At 31.1% G+C, this 15,763-nt stretch overlaps 4 protein-coding genes across 7 annotated transcripts; 2 read left to right on the top strand and 2 right to left on the bottom strand.

The window, feature by feature from the left end:
- Window positions 1-67: 67 nt before the first annotated feature.
- Window positions 68-5,723, top strand: LOC105251389 (myotubularin-related protein 6). 2 transcript variants are annotated; one of them, XM_011258184.2, is made up of 13 exons: window positions 68-349; window positions 597-710; window positions 787-949; window positions 1,134-1,291; window positions 1,374-1,499; window positions 1,566-1,700; window positions 2,035-2,167; window positions 2,263-2,489; window positions 4,070-4,320; window positions 4,402-4,545; window positions 4,633-4,759; window positions 4,878-5,153; window positions 5,223-5,723. In XM_011258184.2, exons 1-13 carry the CDS (start codon window positions 326-328, stop codon window positions 5,364-5,366), a joined length of 2,022 nt encoding a protein of 673 aa, XP_011256486.1. In that variant the 5' UTR covers window positions 68-325; the 3' UTR covers window positions 5,367-5,723. The 2 variants fall into 2 exon arrangements, with proteins under 2 accessions (XP_011256486.1, XP_011256485.1); XM_011258183.2 differs by having other exon boundaries at window positions 579-710.
- Window positions 5,724-5,923: 200 nt separating this feature from the next.
- On the bottom strand, window positions 5,924-10,653 carry LOC105251390 (calnexin-like). Its single transcript, XM_011258187.3, has 9 exons — window positions 10,471-10,653; window positions 10,284-10,334; window positions 9,632-9,890; window positions 9,071-9,366; window positions 8,144-8,803; window positions 7,922-8,062; window positions 7,111-7,230; window positions 6,658-6,870; window positions 5,924-6,514 (listed from the first exon to the last, which is right to left on the bottom strand). The coding sequence occupies exons 3-9, from the start codon at window positions 9,879-9,881 to the stop codon at window positions 6,458-6,460; spliced, it is 1,737 nt and encodes a 578-aa protein (XP_011256489.2). The 5' UTR covers window positions 9,882-9,890; window positions 10,284-10,334; window positions 10,471-10,653; the 3' UTR covers window positions 5,924-6,457.
- Window positions 10,654-11,072: 419 nt separating this feature from the next.
- Window positions 11,073-12,350, bottom strand: LOC105251391 (transmembrane protein 14C). 2 transcript variants are annotated; one of them, XR_003123781.1, is made up of 4 exons: window positions 11,968-12,350; window positions 11,640-11,829; window positions 11,386-11,570; window positions 11,073-11,155 (listed from the first exon to the last, which is right to left on the bottom strand). XR_003123781.1 is itself a non-coding variant. In XM_025415510.1 (3 exons), the coding sequence occupies exons 1-3, from the start codon at window positions 12,041-12,043 to the stop codon at window positions 11,510-11,512; spliced, it is 327 nt and encodes a 108-aa protein (XP_025271295.1). In that variant the 5' UTR covers window positions 12,044-12,350; the 3' UTR covers window positions 11,356-11,509. The 2 variants fall into 2 exon arrangements, 1 of the variants encoding a protein (XP_025271295.1); XM_025415510.1 differs by lacking the exon at window positions 11,073-11,155 and having other exon boundaries at window positions 11,356-11,570.
- Window positions 12,351-12,490: 140 nt separating this feature from the next.
- Window positions 12,491-15,442, top strand: LOC105251392 (glutamate--cysteine ligase regulatory subunit). 2 transcript variants are annotated; one of them, XM_025415473.1, is made up of 7 exons: window positions 12,491-12,666; window positions 13,212-13,426; window positions 13,596-13,658; window positions 13,752-13,869; window positions 13,977-14,176; window positions 14,272-14,386; window positions 14,460-15,442. In XM_025415473.1, the coding sequence occupies exons 2-7, from the start codon at window positions 13,337-13,339 to the stop codon at window positions 14,609-14,611; spliced, it is 738 nt and encodes a 245-aa protein (XP_025271258.1). In that variant the 5' UTR covers window positions 12,491-12,666; window positions 13,212-13,336; the 3' UTR covers window positions 14,612-15,442. The 2 variants fall into 2 exon arrangements, with proteins under 2 accessions (XP_025271258.1, XP_025271252.1); XM_025415467.1 differs by lacking the exon at window positions 12,491-12,666 and having other exon boundaries at window positions 12,948-13,426.
- The last annotated feature ends 321 nt before the right edge of the window (window positions 15,443-15,763 follow it).

The following is a 15,763-nucleotide window of genomic DNA, read 5'->3' as shown; positions in this document are numbered from 1 at the left end:
TTTTTTAAAAAAAGCTCGAAGCTCTCTATAAATACAATATACTCCGAGGTTTAAATGACAGTTCGTGTGCTGCTACATATTGCAATCTGTCACTTCGATAAAAGTGATGGGAGTAATAGCAAATCTTGCCTATTAGTTTTAGTTATCCGACAAACGATTTACACTTGAAATAAATATTAGACTGAGAATAAATGACTTTTTTAATCCATTCGTGAAAATTAAATAATGTGTATATATATTAATCGCATATGGTATTAATCGTTATCGCCTAAAAAATAAAATTTAATTTGTATTGTACGTGTACTTGTTTTCAAAGATTCTAAAAATGGAGCAGATAAAGATTCCTAAGGTACTAACGAGCACTAAGCGCGATTTTTAATTTAATATTCATTTTAATGCTTTATCTAATTCTGTCAGTAACAAATTGACAGATAGCTGAATGTCAGGATCACATGTATAAATTTTATATTTATTAACATTTCTTATTATAATTAAGCTATACTGAAAATAAATGCGGTAGTAACTTTTTAAAAAGCTTCCCTATTTTTATATTTATGTACATAGTATAAGTTTTCCAGGAAACAATACGTTTGCAGGTAGAAAACGTGAGAATGTTGGATAAATATAGCAATAATCATTCCATCGGTTCTCTCTACTTGACAGTGACACATCTCATTTTTGTTGAAAGAAGCGGCAAGAAGAAAATATGGGTAAATTATATCAAGCTCAATATCTATTGATCAGTTTGAGATAAAAATAATGATTTTTTTAATGTTATAATTGCAGGTGTTATATACACATATCTCTAATATAGAGAAACAACCATTAACAACCACAGGATCACCATTGTACATTAAATGCAAACATTTCTTCATTGTTACATTTGTTATTCCAAAGGAACGTGATTGTCATGAGATTTATCTCACATTATTAAAATTATCTTGTCCAGGTAACACATATTTATATCTCAATCTTCTTTATTAGTACCTCCTAAGAATCTTTTAAGTATTAACTAATAAATATATAAATATTAATTAAATTTTTTAATTAAACTGTATTTGTTACATAATATACATTTTAATATACATTTTAAGAAGCAATTATTGACATTGATCTCTTGTTTCTTGTATTAGCTAGTTTAGAAGACCTGTATTGTTTTAATTATCAAGAAAGCGAAGACACACTACCTCAACATGCAGGATGGAATTTTTTCAACGTGCAGAGTGAATTTCAACGACAGGGTGTCCCGAACGAAGAATGGTCACTTTCATATTTAAATACTAATTATGAGGTATATACCTTCCTCTATTTCTATTCCAAACGTCTGTTTTCCCTTCTCAATATTGTTAATTAAATCATATAAATTCTTTCAGCTTTGCGATACTTATCCAAGGTATTTATATGTTCCTAGTACATGTACTAACAACATTTTATTGGGTAGTGCAAGATTTAGAAGCAGAGGAAGGTTACCAGTTTTAACATATTTGCATTCAAACAAGGTGAAAAAAAAGATAAATTGAATGTAGCACTTGAATAAAAACATTTCAAATAAAATAATTTTTTAGGCTGCTATTTGTCGCTGCAGTCAACCACTCTCGGGATTCAGCACAAGATGTCCCGAAGATGAACAAATGATGTATAATATATTATGTACAAATCCTAATTCGAGATATATGTATGTTGTGGATACAAGACCGCGGGTGAGTATTCAATTAAAATATAACTTTCTGTTGCAAAACTGAATGGAGACATTAAAATCTTATATTATATCTCTTATATATATATATATATATATTGTATATTATCTTTTTCTATTTTTATAATAAAAAATAAATTTTTTTAAGCATCTAAAATTTTGGAAAGCACAGTTTATTTACGATCACTATTTAAATCGAATTAATACTTAATTATTTCATTGATAAATGTATTATAAGTATATGAGATAGTAGTTTTGTATTTTCATTTTCATAGAAAATGTAAGAGAGGGGTATTTTTAAAAATTGAAACATAATTTGTATTTTTTTATCGTATTAGATTAACGCCTTTGCTAATAGAGCCGCGGGAAAAGGATACGAGAATGAAAATTTCTACGACAATATTAAGTTCCATTTCTTCGGAATAGAAAACATTCATGTGATGAGGACAAGCTTAAATAAACTTTTGGATTGTAAGTATAAAACTTTTCTGAAAATTATCTGTATTGCAGCAATATTACAGTCGCTTTCACGTTATTCTTAAATCTCTATTTTTGTTTAAACTTAGTGCAAAGATCGACCTCCATGAGTGCGTTTTTAAGCGGTCTAGAAAGCAGTGGCTGGTTAAAGCATATTCGTTCCATCTTGGAAACTGCATGGTTTATCGCACGGGCAGTTGCAAACGGTGTGAGCGTAGTGGTTCATTGTAGTGATGGATGGGATCGCACTGCGCAAGTATGTTCTCTGGCTGCGTTATTATTGGATCCATTTTACAGAACCATCCAAGGTTTTCAGGTAAGTAATCTTGAAAAATGTATTTCTTAAAATCATTAGATCATAATATACGTACAATAATATTATTATATTAGGAGTACAAATAAGTCTCCGCCGTTTTTTATCAAAAATTGAGCATTTATTGTGAAAGAACGGTACTTTATATTTCATTCAAAGTATTGTCCATCGCTAGCCACTACTTTTTCCCATCTTTCTGGCAGCATACGAATACCGCGTCGGAAGAACTCTTCATCTTTTGAGGCTATCCACGAATCGACCCAATTTTTGGTATCTTCATATGATGTGAAGTGCTGCTCGGACAGGCCATGTGCCATCGATCGGAACAAGTGATAATCCGAAGGGGCAATGTCTGGTGAATACGGCGGGTGGGGTAGGACTTCCCAATTAAGTGTTTCCAAGTAGGTTTTGACCGGCGCCGCAACATGTGGACGAGCATTATCATGCAGGAGAATAATTTTGTCGTCTCTAGAGTGGTAGTGGGCGCGTTTTTCCTTGAGTGCTCGGCTCAATCTCATCAATTGTGTTCGGTAGAGAGCCCCAGTAATGATTTCGTTCGGTTTGAGCAACTCATAATACACAACACCAAGCTGATCCCACCAAATACACAACATGAGTTTTTTTTCATGAATATTCGGCTTGGCTGTCGATGTTGAAGCATGGCCACGTGGTTCCCATGATTTCCTCTTCTTTGGGTTATCGTAGTGGATCCATTTTTCATCACCAGTGACTATACGATGCAAAAAACCCTTTCGTTTATGCCTGGCAAGCAGCATTTCACATGTGCAAAATCGGCGTTCAACGTTTCTCGGCTTCAGTTCATATGGAACCCAATTTCCTTGCTTTTGAATCATTCCCAATGATTTTAAACGATGTGAAATTGCTTGTTGAGTCACTCTTAATGTAAGTGCAAGTTCTTCTTGCGTTTGGCACGAATCTTCCTCCAATAATGCTTCCAATTCTGCGTCTTCGTACACTTTCGGCCTTCCGCTACGTTCTTTGTCTTCGACGTCAAACTCACCGTTCTTAAACTTATGAAACCACTCACGACAACTTCTCTCACTTAAAGCAGCCTCACCATATGCTTCTACAAGCAATTGATGCGCCTTAGCTGCAGATTTCTTCAAATTAAAGAAGTAAATCAAAAGTTCCCGCAAATGACGCTTATTCAGCTCAAAACTTGACATTTTCACACGAAAAAAATTATGTGATGCTAATACAAAATCGCTAATATTTCAAGGTTATGGTATTGCCAGATGTCCAACCTTACGATATGACGTTTTACATCTGACAATTTCAACCATAACTTACTGGTGAGACCATCTTTTGTCAAACGGCGAAGACTTATTTGTACTCCTAATATTTCTTAAAATCATTAGATCATAATATACGTACAATAATATTATTATATAACAAATAACATAAAATAACAATAGAAATGTTATTTTGTATATTTGTTGTATAATATCGTTCTATTTCTCCTTCTCACAACATTCCACATACATTGTCCATTTAAATAAATATATTTTAGTCTTATAAATAATCAGTATATGATTTTATTAAAAAAAAAAATCACTTTTTAGGCTTTAATAGAAAAGGATTGGCTGTCGTTTGGTCATAAATTTAGCGATCGTTGTGGCTACATTAGCAGTGATGGTAAAGAACTCGCGCCGATATTTACACAATTCATAGATGCGACGTATCAATTGCTGCAACAATATCCGTACAAATTTCAATTCAATGAATATTTTCTTTTAACATTACACGATCATGTACACAGTTGTCAACATGGCACTTTCATCGGAAATTCGGAGAAGGAACGACAAATGCTGAGGTACTCTTTCATTCGATTTCATTCTTCACGTGTGATATAAATGAAAAAAATTCTGATAAAAATTATGAATTATTATTTCAGATTATCCGAACGAACATATTCCTTGTGGGGCTACTTGGCTAATAATACAAATGAGTATATAAGTCCAATTTATAGATGCAATCGTTATAATAATGAGGACTCTGCTGATGTTCTTCAACCTAAATTGGCACCTCAATCTATTATGTAATAAATACGTTGCTCTTATATACAACAAAACTTATTATATAAAAGCGTATAATCCATAAACATAACTCGAATTACTTTTTACAGTCTTTGGAGAGGTTTGTACTTTAGATTTGAGAATGGAATACATCCTAGAGAAACGTGCGAAAATCTGCTTTTAACAATCCATGATCACACAAGTTCTTTAGAAGATCATGTGAAACTTTTGCTAAAAGTATGTATCTCAATTTTGACAAAGAATATAAATAGATAATGTTTTAAGTGGTAAGATAAGTTTAACAAAAATGGATTGAATATTTATTAATTTATTTTTTGATTTTCGGTTTCAACAGCGAGTCAATTCTTTGGGACAACTTTTAAATACAAATAATTCTCAGAAAAAGGGAAAACATAAATTTGATAATAAATTTATGAAGGAGACTATAATAGAAAACGCTTTATCAGATACTATAATAGAAAACGCTACAAACCATGATGAAAAGATGAAAGCTAAATTAAAAGTGAATCAATTGGAGAATGAATTGAAAACAGTTGCTTTAGAATGGAAATCGTCGCGAAATATAGAAGAATGCGGATGCTCCACCACATTTGATGCCTTCAACAGAAAGGTATATTTGTTGATCTGACTTATAATTTGAAATCATTCGTTTTTTGTATTTGCGATAATTTTATTTCAGCATCATTGTTGGTCCTGCGGCGATGTATTATGCACAAGATGCATGGCGGTACACACGAAACTACCCGGACATTTATCGCAACGCGCTGTACCTACGTGTAAAACGTGCTATCAAAGTTCTGGAATATCTACCACTAGTCCATAAACTTGATACTTTATTTAAATGCCAACATATACTTATATAATCGATATTTGTATGTATATCTCCTAAGCAAAATAATGAAGAAGCCTAGTATATATCGTCAAACAGTATATTGTACTATTTAAATTTAAATTTCATATATTTGACTTTTCTATCTCTTTGAATTTTATTTTCTTCAATTTGGTCAATCAATACAAATAACGTAGTACCTGATTACACTAATATATATTATATAGACTTATTCTTAACTTAAATAACTCGATAACACATTAAAGATCGTGAATATTACACCAAATAATTGTAACGATAACGGCAAATTATTTATGCTCAACTATTATAGTAAAGTGAGTGACAAATTGATTACATTTTTCAAGTTACGTATTTTTTTAAATATTAGAAAAATGGTATATATAGTTATTAAAAGATTATAAAAACAACAATTAATTGGATAATCTGCCTGCATCACAGCTAAATGTAACTCTGCCATAATAGTCAAAGAATACAATGATTGAATCATGAAAAATCATTTTAAAATATTGGGATATATAAACATTATAATATAAATTAACGTCTCTTGTATTTGCATATTATACTATACTCTTTGCTATCTTTTACTATAATTTATCCCATTGTGACATTAAACAAACGAATGAGATGAATAAGATCAATGTTTTCAATTTTTAATTCTAAAACACATTTCATGACATTATAAGCAAGAATACATAAATACGTTATTAAGGCAGTGTCCAAATTAACGGACAGCACTCTTGCAAACTTATGAATACATATGCATTGTACATCATTCATAACACAAAAGCATATGTAATTTGAGAGAATGATTTTTCGAATATGAAGACTTGCATATATATATGTATGTATGTACATATATATGTGTAGTCAAAAATATCGATATCCTTAGACAAGGAATTAAATACTTATCGATCACATCATTGCAATGACTGAATTTGCTAGAGTGATTGATGACCACCTACTATCCACAGTAGCAAATGTAACGTGGAATGTGACAGTATTACATAAATATCAGCAAAGATCGCGTGCGCACGCGATAGTAATTTCTTTTGTAATTTTTCTTTCTATTCTTTATTTGGTTTCCTTCGTCGTGGTCCTTCACCACTGATTGGTGATGTGTCCTGCAATAATTATACACATTTTCATGTCACAATCACAACAATGAAAAAAGAAAAAGAGCATTCTGTATATTACAAAAATTTTACACTATGATAACTAAGGTTACAATTCGTCCTATAAAATACTTGAATATTTCATTACTGACCTTATCACTTTCAATTATTTCTTCTGTTCCAGTCTCTTTCTCTTTCTCTTTCTCTTTCTCTGTATCTTCTGTTTCTTCTGTAGTAGGTTTTTGCTCAGTTAGTTCGGGATTCAAAGATTGGTGATTTTCATTTTCTGCATCTTCTGCAATATCATTGCTTATTTCTAAAGGTGCTTTTTCTTCTTCTTCTTCTTCTTTGAAATCCGATTTATCCTAATATATTTTAAACAATACAAATTATTTTGGCACTTTTAAAAATATTCCTCATTCATATAATATTAATAATAAATAAATAATTCTATATAGTAATGACTTTTAATGTATTCTACAAAGCGATTTACAAAAAATTGCAAAAAATATTCATAATTTCTAAATATCTATAAAAAGATTACTTTATGCTTTTTTATACAAGAATACTTGAGTTATGCTTATTTGGTATTCAGCATATTGTACCTCTGAGAAGCAGCAAAAGTATATTATCAACACTACAGGTACTGCAGCTAGCAATATATATACTGCCCATATCCATGGATGGTCGGCAGTAAATGTCGCAATTCGATTCCATATAGTCCACTGCATCAGATAATTGCAAAATGCTACATATTATATATATGGGAAAGCCTATTATATATGCAGAAAGTATGCAAAGTCTAATATAATATTAGCAAAGCTATTGCTAATCTCTAAACAATAGCAAGATTATTTTTTTATTTTTATATATTTTTATTATTCTAGGCAGGTGAGGATTGTATGTACATGTATACTATATGTAATTTGTTGACCTTTCACGCTACATAATTGTACGACTTATTAAAAAGTCTAATTATGTAAATGCTATAAAAGTGTATAATTTATCAAATATATATTATTGCAACTTGTGTATAGGATATTACGCTTTATCAAGCAAATGCTTTTAACACGCGAATATTGTACCTCACGAAATTGTTTGTACAGATACCAGATGTAAGCTACAACTGGTATTATACAATACAAAAAATACAGTGCCCACCAGCCTGGCTTATAATTCATCGCTTTCATCATTCGACCCCATAAAGAATCCTGTGTTTACAATCCATACTAATGTAAAGAATTTTGTCAATTTTTCAAATGTGTTAATGATTAAATTCGGCAAGTTAATTATAGCTTAAATTTTTATATACTTACACTATTATCTTTATATAGCTTTTTAATGTTCGCGTAATATCGCAAAATTATATTGTTATAACGAAATATTTTCTAAACTACAAATAAAAGAATTACTTACACTTTCCTCAGCAATTTTAACACGTCGAATCTCAAAACTTTCATCCGCCCATTTCTTTGCAACTTCCTCATCATCCGTTATAATTATATTGTCAAAATATATATCAGGTGACATTGACCATAGCTCAAAACCAATAGCACTCTAAAACAATTTTACATATTAATTATAATAATTGCTAATACAATACTGGTAGAACTGAAAATTGTTCTATTGTTTACATACAATTGGTAACATCTTGAAAGGATGTTCATCATTAAAATAATCAGGGTTGTGTATAAGTCTAGGTTTCCATTTGCCCTTGTAATTAGGGTTGTTGATGAGTGGTGCCAACCATTTTCCTTTATATCGTGGATTCTTCTTCATTCTTTGCTTATAGGGACCACAACCAGGGGCGTCCGCGCATTTTGGATTCGGTATTTCCGGAGCTTCCCATTCACCATCCATCTCAACATCCCAATCATCAGGCTTAACCGAATCCGGATTCGGTATCATTGGCGGTTCATCCTCGAGCCATCCTTCAGGCATAATATCTTCCTCATCGACTATTTGCGCTGGAGCATCTTCGTCCCAATCGTCAGGTTTCTCTGCCAGTGGGTCAGGAATCTTTTCTTTATCATCCCAATCCTCGGGCTGTTTATCGTCGGGATCTTCTATCTCCAAAGGTGGATTCACGGGAGGCACAAAATCGTCTAATAATGAACCCGAATTTAACATTTTATTATCCACTTTAATTTCGTAAGTATTATCAGGCCGTATAATCAAAGTATATAGATGTGGCTGTTTATCTTTGAAATAATCTTCCAGTCGATCCTTTGATTTCTTACAGTGTTTTTCCGTGATTGTATCATTCAATGGATTTTTATGTCGAAATATAAAATGGAGCTGAAGATAAAAAATAAATATAAACTTTAGATATATGTAAATGTGTACTTGTTTGCAAGATGTTTATTGATATTTAATGTTTTACTTCTTTTTATCAAACTAGCTCAGAAATAAAAAAGTTCAATTTCTCAATTAATTTTAATTAATATTTCTGAAAACAGATCTATATAACATATGCATATTTTACGTAATATATATATATATATATATATATATATATATATATATATAATTAAATTATTATAAAACAAGTGTATATATTAATACCTTGTGATCATTGCCACATTTATCAGGCCCAAACATTATAGTATATGGTGTTTTATCATGGAATTGTTTCAAGTCTTTATGCTTATCATCTAACGTGAGCAACTTAAGATAGGCGCCTCCACATTCCTGTCCCTCTTGGAAATTAACTTCATATTGTACAATTAGGGGTTTGTCTTCAAAGTAAAATGGCTTAGATAATAAAGTAGAAATGGCAGCATGTCTAGCTTTGCTCTTAAGCACTAATCCTAGATCTCCATCTTCAGCGTGTTTCTGAAGTTCTTCAATGGCCCAAATTCCTAATGTGAATAACAAAAAGTTAAATAAAAAATATTGAGAAAAATTTATTTTCCCTTACATTCTTTGCTAACTAAAATCTATGTTAAATAAAATAAATGTAATAAAATGTTGAATAAAATAAATGAAGAAAATTTTTGTATTAACCAGTATATGCAGCGATATCTTCGTCGATATCGTTCTTCTTTGCTGACTAAAATCTATGTTAAATAAAATAAATGTAATAAAATGTTAAATAAAGTAAATGAAGAAAATTTTTGTATTAACCAGTATATGCAGCGATATCTTCGTCGATATCGTTCTTCTTTGCTTCCGATAGCAGCCACGTTTTTTTAAATCTCTCTTCGCTGTCAAAGTTCTCCGCTAAGTAAGCAAAGCCGGAAGGGTTTGGACTTTTGTAAGACGGCTTCTGTATTTCATCATTAACGCTGCTATGCTCATGACTCTCATCCGCATTTAACGTAATACAATACGCACTAAGATAAACTAATACGACGCACGCTGCGATTCTTGCCATTTCATATTCCTAAAAGAACAAAAAAAAAGTTAGATAAACATCACCTCTCTTCGTCCAATTCACTGATTCATCTAATCGTGCCTTCAAAGACACTACGAAATATATTCTACAGAAAACATAGGAAAGTTTCGCAAAAAAATAAAAAAGACGTAGGAAAGTTTCGCAAAAAAATAAAAATGACATTCATTCATCATAAAATATTTAGTTACATTATATTTCTAAAATCGAGTCAAGAGCGAAACTTAACCTCAAAATTACAAGATTAAAAAATTACACGTATTCTTCGCGAGAGAAACGTGTAAGAACGCGCATGGGATTAACGTGGGTTCTACGTGTTCGACGAAATTACATTTACGCGTTTTTACAAAGCGATATTTCGTAAAAAGAAAAGCCGATTCTTACCGATACGAAGGAAAGATATTAATTCATAGATCCCTCGGATAAATGGTACGTCTAAAGGTGGAAAATGCGAGAAAAATGCAATACGTATTATTCAATTATTTAATAACGATAATTTAATCTATTTACACACGTAAGACACTCGCATACACGATGCGTTCCGAAAAGGAGCGGCACTTCCGGAAATTACCGGCGAAATTGTACTAATCGGGGCAGTGCCCCCTCCCCCTTCCTCTTGATAGATTCTATAATCGAATTTATTAATCCACCCGATCGCTTATATGTGTCCACACACGCATATCCAATTAAACGCAACGTCAAGCAATACTTTCGTCGATGACATGTCAAGCTCGAACGATAAATGTATCCTGTGTAGTTGCACTTTCTACACCTGCTCCTCTTTCTCCCTTGAAAAAAAGCCTAGATGTAAATACCTAGATATTAAATTTCATTTTAAAAGATAACACATACATAAACGTCTATAATTTCCGAAAAATCTATTCGTTCAGTAATATTTTGTTGACCAATCACAATAGTAGAAGCAAAAATTTCTTTATTATTGGCCAATCAAACGCTACCCAATCTGACCAATAGATGTTCGAACACATTTTATGGAACGAATTCTGTCATCACGTGAAGTTGGATACATTTGATTCGAACAGTTTAGGCGAATATTTAGATATCTGTGCTTTTTGGGTTTGAATTTCGTACGGTTGCTCTCATATGTGTAGATAAAAAAATATAATATAAAAGATTAAAAGAGAGAGAGATAATTTATTAGACACGCTCGTAGAAGGATGTTATATTTTATTAATCGTCAAGTCATCCCATAGCTGTCAAACATTCAGGATTCAAAATTGGTAAGTGTTAGTTTCCTGCAAAAAGTTGCATTTTTGCTGTATTACATGGTTTATAATTTATAATAAAATATAAATTAATATAATATATATAATAAAATTTTGATATAAATTAATTTTAAAATAAACAGATTTATTTTAAGAAATGAATAGAATTTTAAGAAATATTACTATAATTGATATACATTTAATTTACGAAATTTTATACACAAAATCAAAATTAATTCAACCATATTACTTATATTTACATTTATCCAAAATTATCTCTTATTAAATCTCCCAAATCATATTCTTTTGCTAAATAGAATTACCCTTTTACCAAAGAATAGTAAATTATTAAATGCAATATCTCTAACACTTAAAAGTTAATATTCACTGAGTCTTTATCGGTTGGGAGAAATATCTCATGACTGTCCTTACAATCATCGCAGCACTGAAAATGATTTCAACATTAATAAAAATGGATATAGCACAAATTGTAATATAAAATGTATTAAAATACCTTAACATAGCGATTACTCCAGCTGGCATTATTTTTCCACTATTGTAAAATCGATATCCCATCAAGCCTCCGAGGGCTGTACTAGTTCCTAGAAAAACTGCTACATTGGTCGGATCTTGGGAAGTCTGATAAGCCCCGTAGCCCAGAACAGATCCGAAGAAGAGCCCAGCTGCCAATGACGGAATAGAATCTTCAAGAAAAAGGATACAAAAGAATATTATTATTTTGAAACTCTGAGCATATGAGAAAACGATTAGACATCAACATATACATCTGTAAATATTTGTATGGCCAAGCACAACTTTATATATACATAAATATAACTTACTTGATTTCACGTAACCTAATATTCCACCACCAGCTACTGTAACAGCATAGGCGAAAGCGGGGATGTCGATGGGCATTTCTGTAAAAATTCACTCCTTGCGTCTCTTTAATATTATCGTACGTTGCCGTGGGCTATCACTGTTGAATGATAAGCAAGATATCTGATTTCCTTCCGATCACCATTAAATTTATGCGAACGTTGGTGTAGCAAACCTTTAGAAGAAGCTTTTCCCTATTTGTGTATTTTGCTTCGCGACAAATTTGTTATTTTAACGAATAGCTTTGTAATAAACAACAAATTTATTCCTCTGTACGTTATATATACGGTGTAATTTTTGTAATGACTATGAATTGTATGTTGCATGACATATGATTTTTCACAGTAATTTTAGTGCTGCTATGATTATCGTTTGTCGACCAATCGTTGCATCGATTCAATATATAAATATTGAAAAAGATATCTATATATCATACGTCAATAAAATTAATCTAACCAGATGAATAATTCCCTTTATTTATTTCAGATTCGTCCATCAATCGATTCTTCTGGAAATATATTTTGTAAAATTGCAGATCCGTCTGAATAAACTTTTAAGATCAAGGAGATATATGTATATTTATATCGCATAATTATATGCACGTTACTTTCAACAATTACTATCAAAAAGATGAGATAAAAATACTTCATATATACAATGAGGTAATAAAATAATTATTTCTTTACTTTAAAGATAATATGTAGTGATTTGCAAAGTCCAATTTAATTTGTCGCGTAAAATTTCAATTAAAAAAGCCAATGGAAGACATAATCATATATGTATAAATAAATCTTTTAATTAAAAATATTTATATTATCGATTAAATATCGATTTATTGTCAAGCCGCCATGTAAACAAATAAAAATTTGAAAAGTTTTAAGCATTCGTGACGAAAAAAATGCCTTATAATTTGTAACGAATTCGTTTGAAAATCCATTATCATCGAACTTCAAATATCTAGCATCATATAAACTTGTAACTTGCAACATATCGAGAGAGCTGAGCCGTTTCGCGTCAGCAAAAAATTCACACAAAAAAAGATTTTCTCTTTTTCTCTCTCTTTCGCGCGTGTATTTCCTTCGCTTGCACTAATCAATGGAAATTATATAGTATCAACAACATTGTGTAATTTGTTCCGGTTTGTTGAGAAGGTCGAGAATTTCGAGACGTGATGTAATCCCGACGATAATCTAGAGTAGAGTTTCAGTTTTTCTAGCGCAAATTGAACAGTCACGATCGCGATGACATCACGTTTCACCGCGAGCGTATAAATGTTCGGACGATTCTCAGTGAGACGGATTTGCCGCGAGAAATTCACATCGATCGTTAAGCATGCTTTCGCATAATTTACTCGTCAACACCGGGAATATACTTTCGCTGAGCGAGGCGAGGCAGAAGGCGAGTCAAAATTCTACGGATGAGGTCAGTTGACAAGCATTGCAATGTGTTTCTCCTAGCGACGTGTAATTCAATAATATCGTCTCATTATCTCGATTTATAATCGTCAAGAAGTCGAGGTTATAATGTACGTTACATTCTTTGGAATTGTCCCTTGGAAAAAAATTGATATTCTTGATTTCTTTTATTTCAGTTGATCGAGACATTAAAAATTATCCTCAATGATAACCAGAACAAAGGAGATGGTACAATTGTTGTACGTATATGAATAATTTCTAGTAATTATTAATTGGAAATGTGTATGTGAATGTATGAATATTTGATAGAGTTTTATTGATTACAATTGCAGATCAATGGAAAAGAGGATACAAGCTTACAGGATGTCGATAGAAAAGACTTGAAGATTACTGTAAAAGTATTTATCTCTTCACCCGATGTTCATTCGTTGAAAGAAGCACTAGACCAAAGTATGTTTGTTCTAATAATAATAATATTCTAATTATATATATATATATATATATATATATATAAAATTATTATACACAGGTTATTAATATATTACATTTTATTGTAGCATTTAAAACGTTAAATACGAATGTCATAGAATCCTTAGTGATTGCTTATAAAAGTGACGAAGAGCCAGAGAATATGTTGTCATCATTAAAAAAAATATGGTCTGCAGTGGAAGAATACATAAAAGTTGATAAGTTATCCAGTGTCGGATTGAGCGATATTAATACAAATATATTCATCGAATTATTTCAATGGGCTGATGTAAGGATAACTTGCTGTAAAATATCTATTATTTATTTTTTTCTTTATTAAATTTTACTTTTATATAAATTCTAATTAATATTTTCTTGTTATAGATAAAACCAAATATTGTACAAATTAATTTAACCACGTGTTGTGCGGTACCACCAGCCTTGCAAGAATTTACTAAGGAAAATGATATTCAGTTGTTGACGCACAGTGATTCATATGGTAAGTATCTTTTAAGTAAAACTACTCTTATTAAGCCATTACAATTGCTTCATTTATTCATATCTCTCTATAGAAATACTTCCTCAAGAAATGTTAGAGGGTATATTTGGCAGTACTGCTCACTTGCGCTGGCTGATAAGATATCAAATCCACCTCAAATGTCGTGGAATTTTATCATCAAAAGGATACTTATTATATATTAATAAATCAAGCTTCAAAATTTAATATCGGTAGTACTGCTAAAGATAATTTCTATTTGTCGGAACACATTATTATAGATCCAGATAGATACAAATAGATACGAATTTGATGTATATATCATATATATATATATAGCTTCATATTTTGTACCAATGTGATATGTTTTACACAGAAAACTTAATATTGTTAAATTTTGTGATCGTTAGCGTGTTGAATTTTTTGTATGTAAATATAAGTAAGCCTTCTTTAGTATATATAAAGCATTGCATTATGTGATTTGCATTTTTCTCTCTTATTAGATCTCATAAATTTTTGTAAAATTTTATATAAATATTTATATAGAGAAAAGTATGTAGAGAAGATGCGCATTTTTTAGTGAGTATATTATCAAAATGTTGTTTTTCTTCAATAAATATTTCGAGAAAAATAAATCGCATATATACAGCGCACAAAACTGTCCGACTTGACGCGAAAAATGAAAAAACAGATTTTGATTAAATTAGATTTGGTGTAAAGCAAACTATATTTTTTAAATGTGTCTTAAATTCAAATCCAGAGAGATGCACATGTATAACTTTTCTTTAGTAGCCTAAAATTAATAAATTGTAAAAGCGACATAAAATGATCTGGTAGCATTGGATATAACCCAGCAGAGTGACGTCAAATGACATCTTAATAACGTTTTAATGACGTCATTGTACGTCATTAAGACGTCTGGAGACGTCATCTTGCTACCTGGGAAGTTGTAAAATCTCATCAAAATATTGAAGAAAGTTAGAAAAGCAGAGAGACAAACAATGTATGGTATTATTTTTCTATGTAACTTACACAATTATAATAAGAGAAACTTTATTTTACAAAAAAGAAAGTTGAATTTTTTTTCGTCTAAAGAAACCATTTATTAAAAATAACCATTCAGTGTATTACTATCTAAAAATCCTTTATACAATAAGTTTTACCTAAAATATTTTACCTTAAAAATGAATGTTTACTCAAAATTGTTTAACGTTTCATGTTTTTATATGCCTTTTATTCTCTAATTTATCTTATTCTGTGTGCAGACTGTATGTATAATAGTTTTATCGTCCTTCGAGCGGCTCGCAGCCCTTGCTAGCGGTAGCCGATCGGGAGCCCGGTGGACAGCGGTGACACCGGAGGAGAATCCTTCCTTTTGTA

This window comes from Camponotus floridanus, unplaced genomic scaffold, assembly GCF_003227725.1.
Source record: "Camponotus floridanus strain SB8 unplaced genomic scaffold, Cflo_v7.5 scaffold1, whole genome shotgun sequence".
NCBI classification, from domain to species: domain Eukaryota; kingdom Metazoa; phylum Arthropoda; class Insecta; order Hymenoptera; family Formicidae; genus Camponotus; species Camponotus floridanus.
The sequence above is the reverse complement of the archived record's forward strand: the minus strand, read 5'-3'. Positions and strand labels throughout refer to the sequence as shown.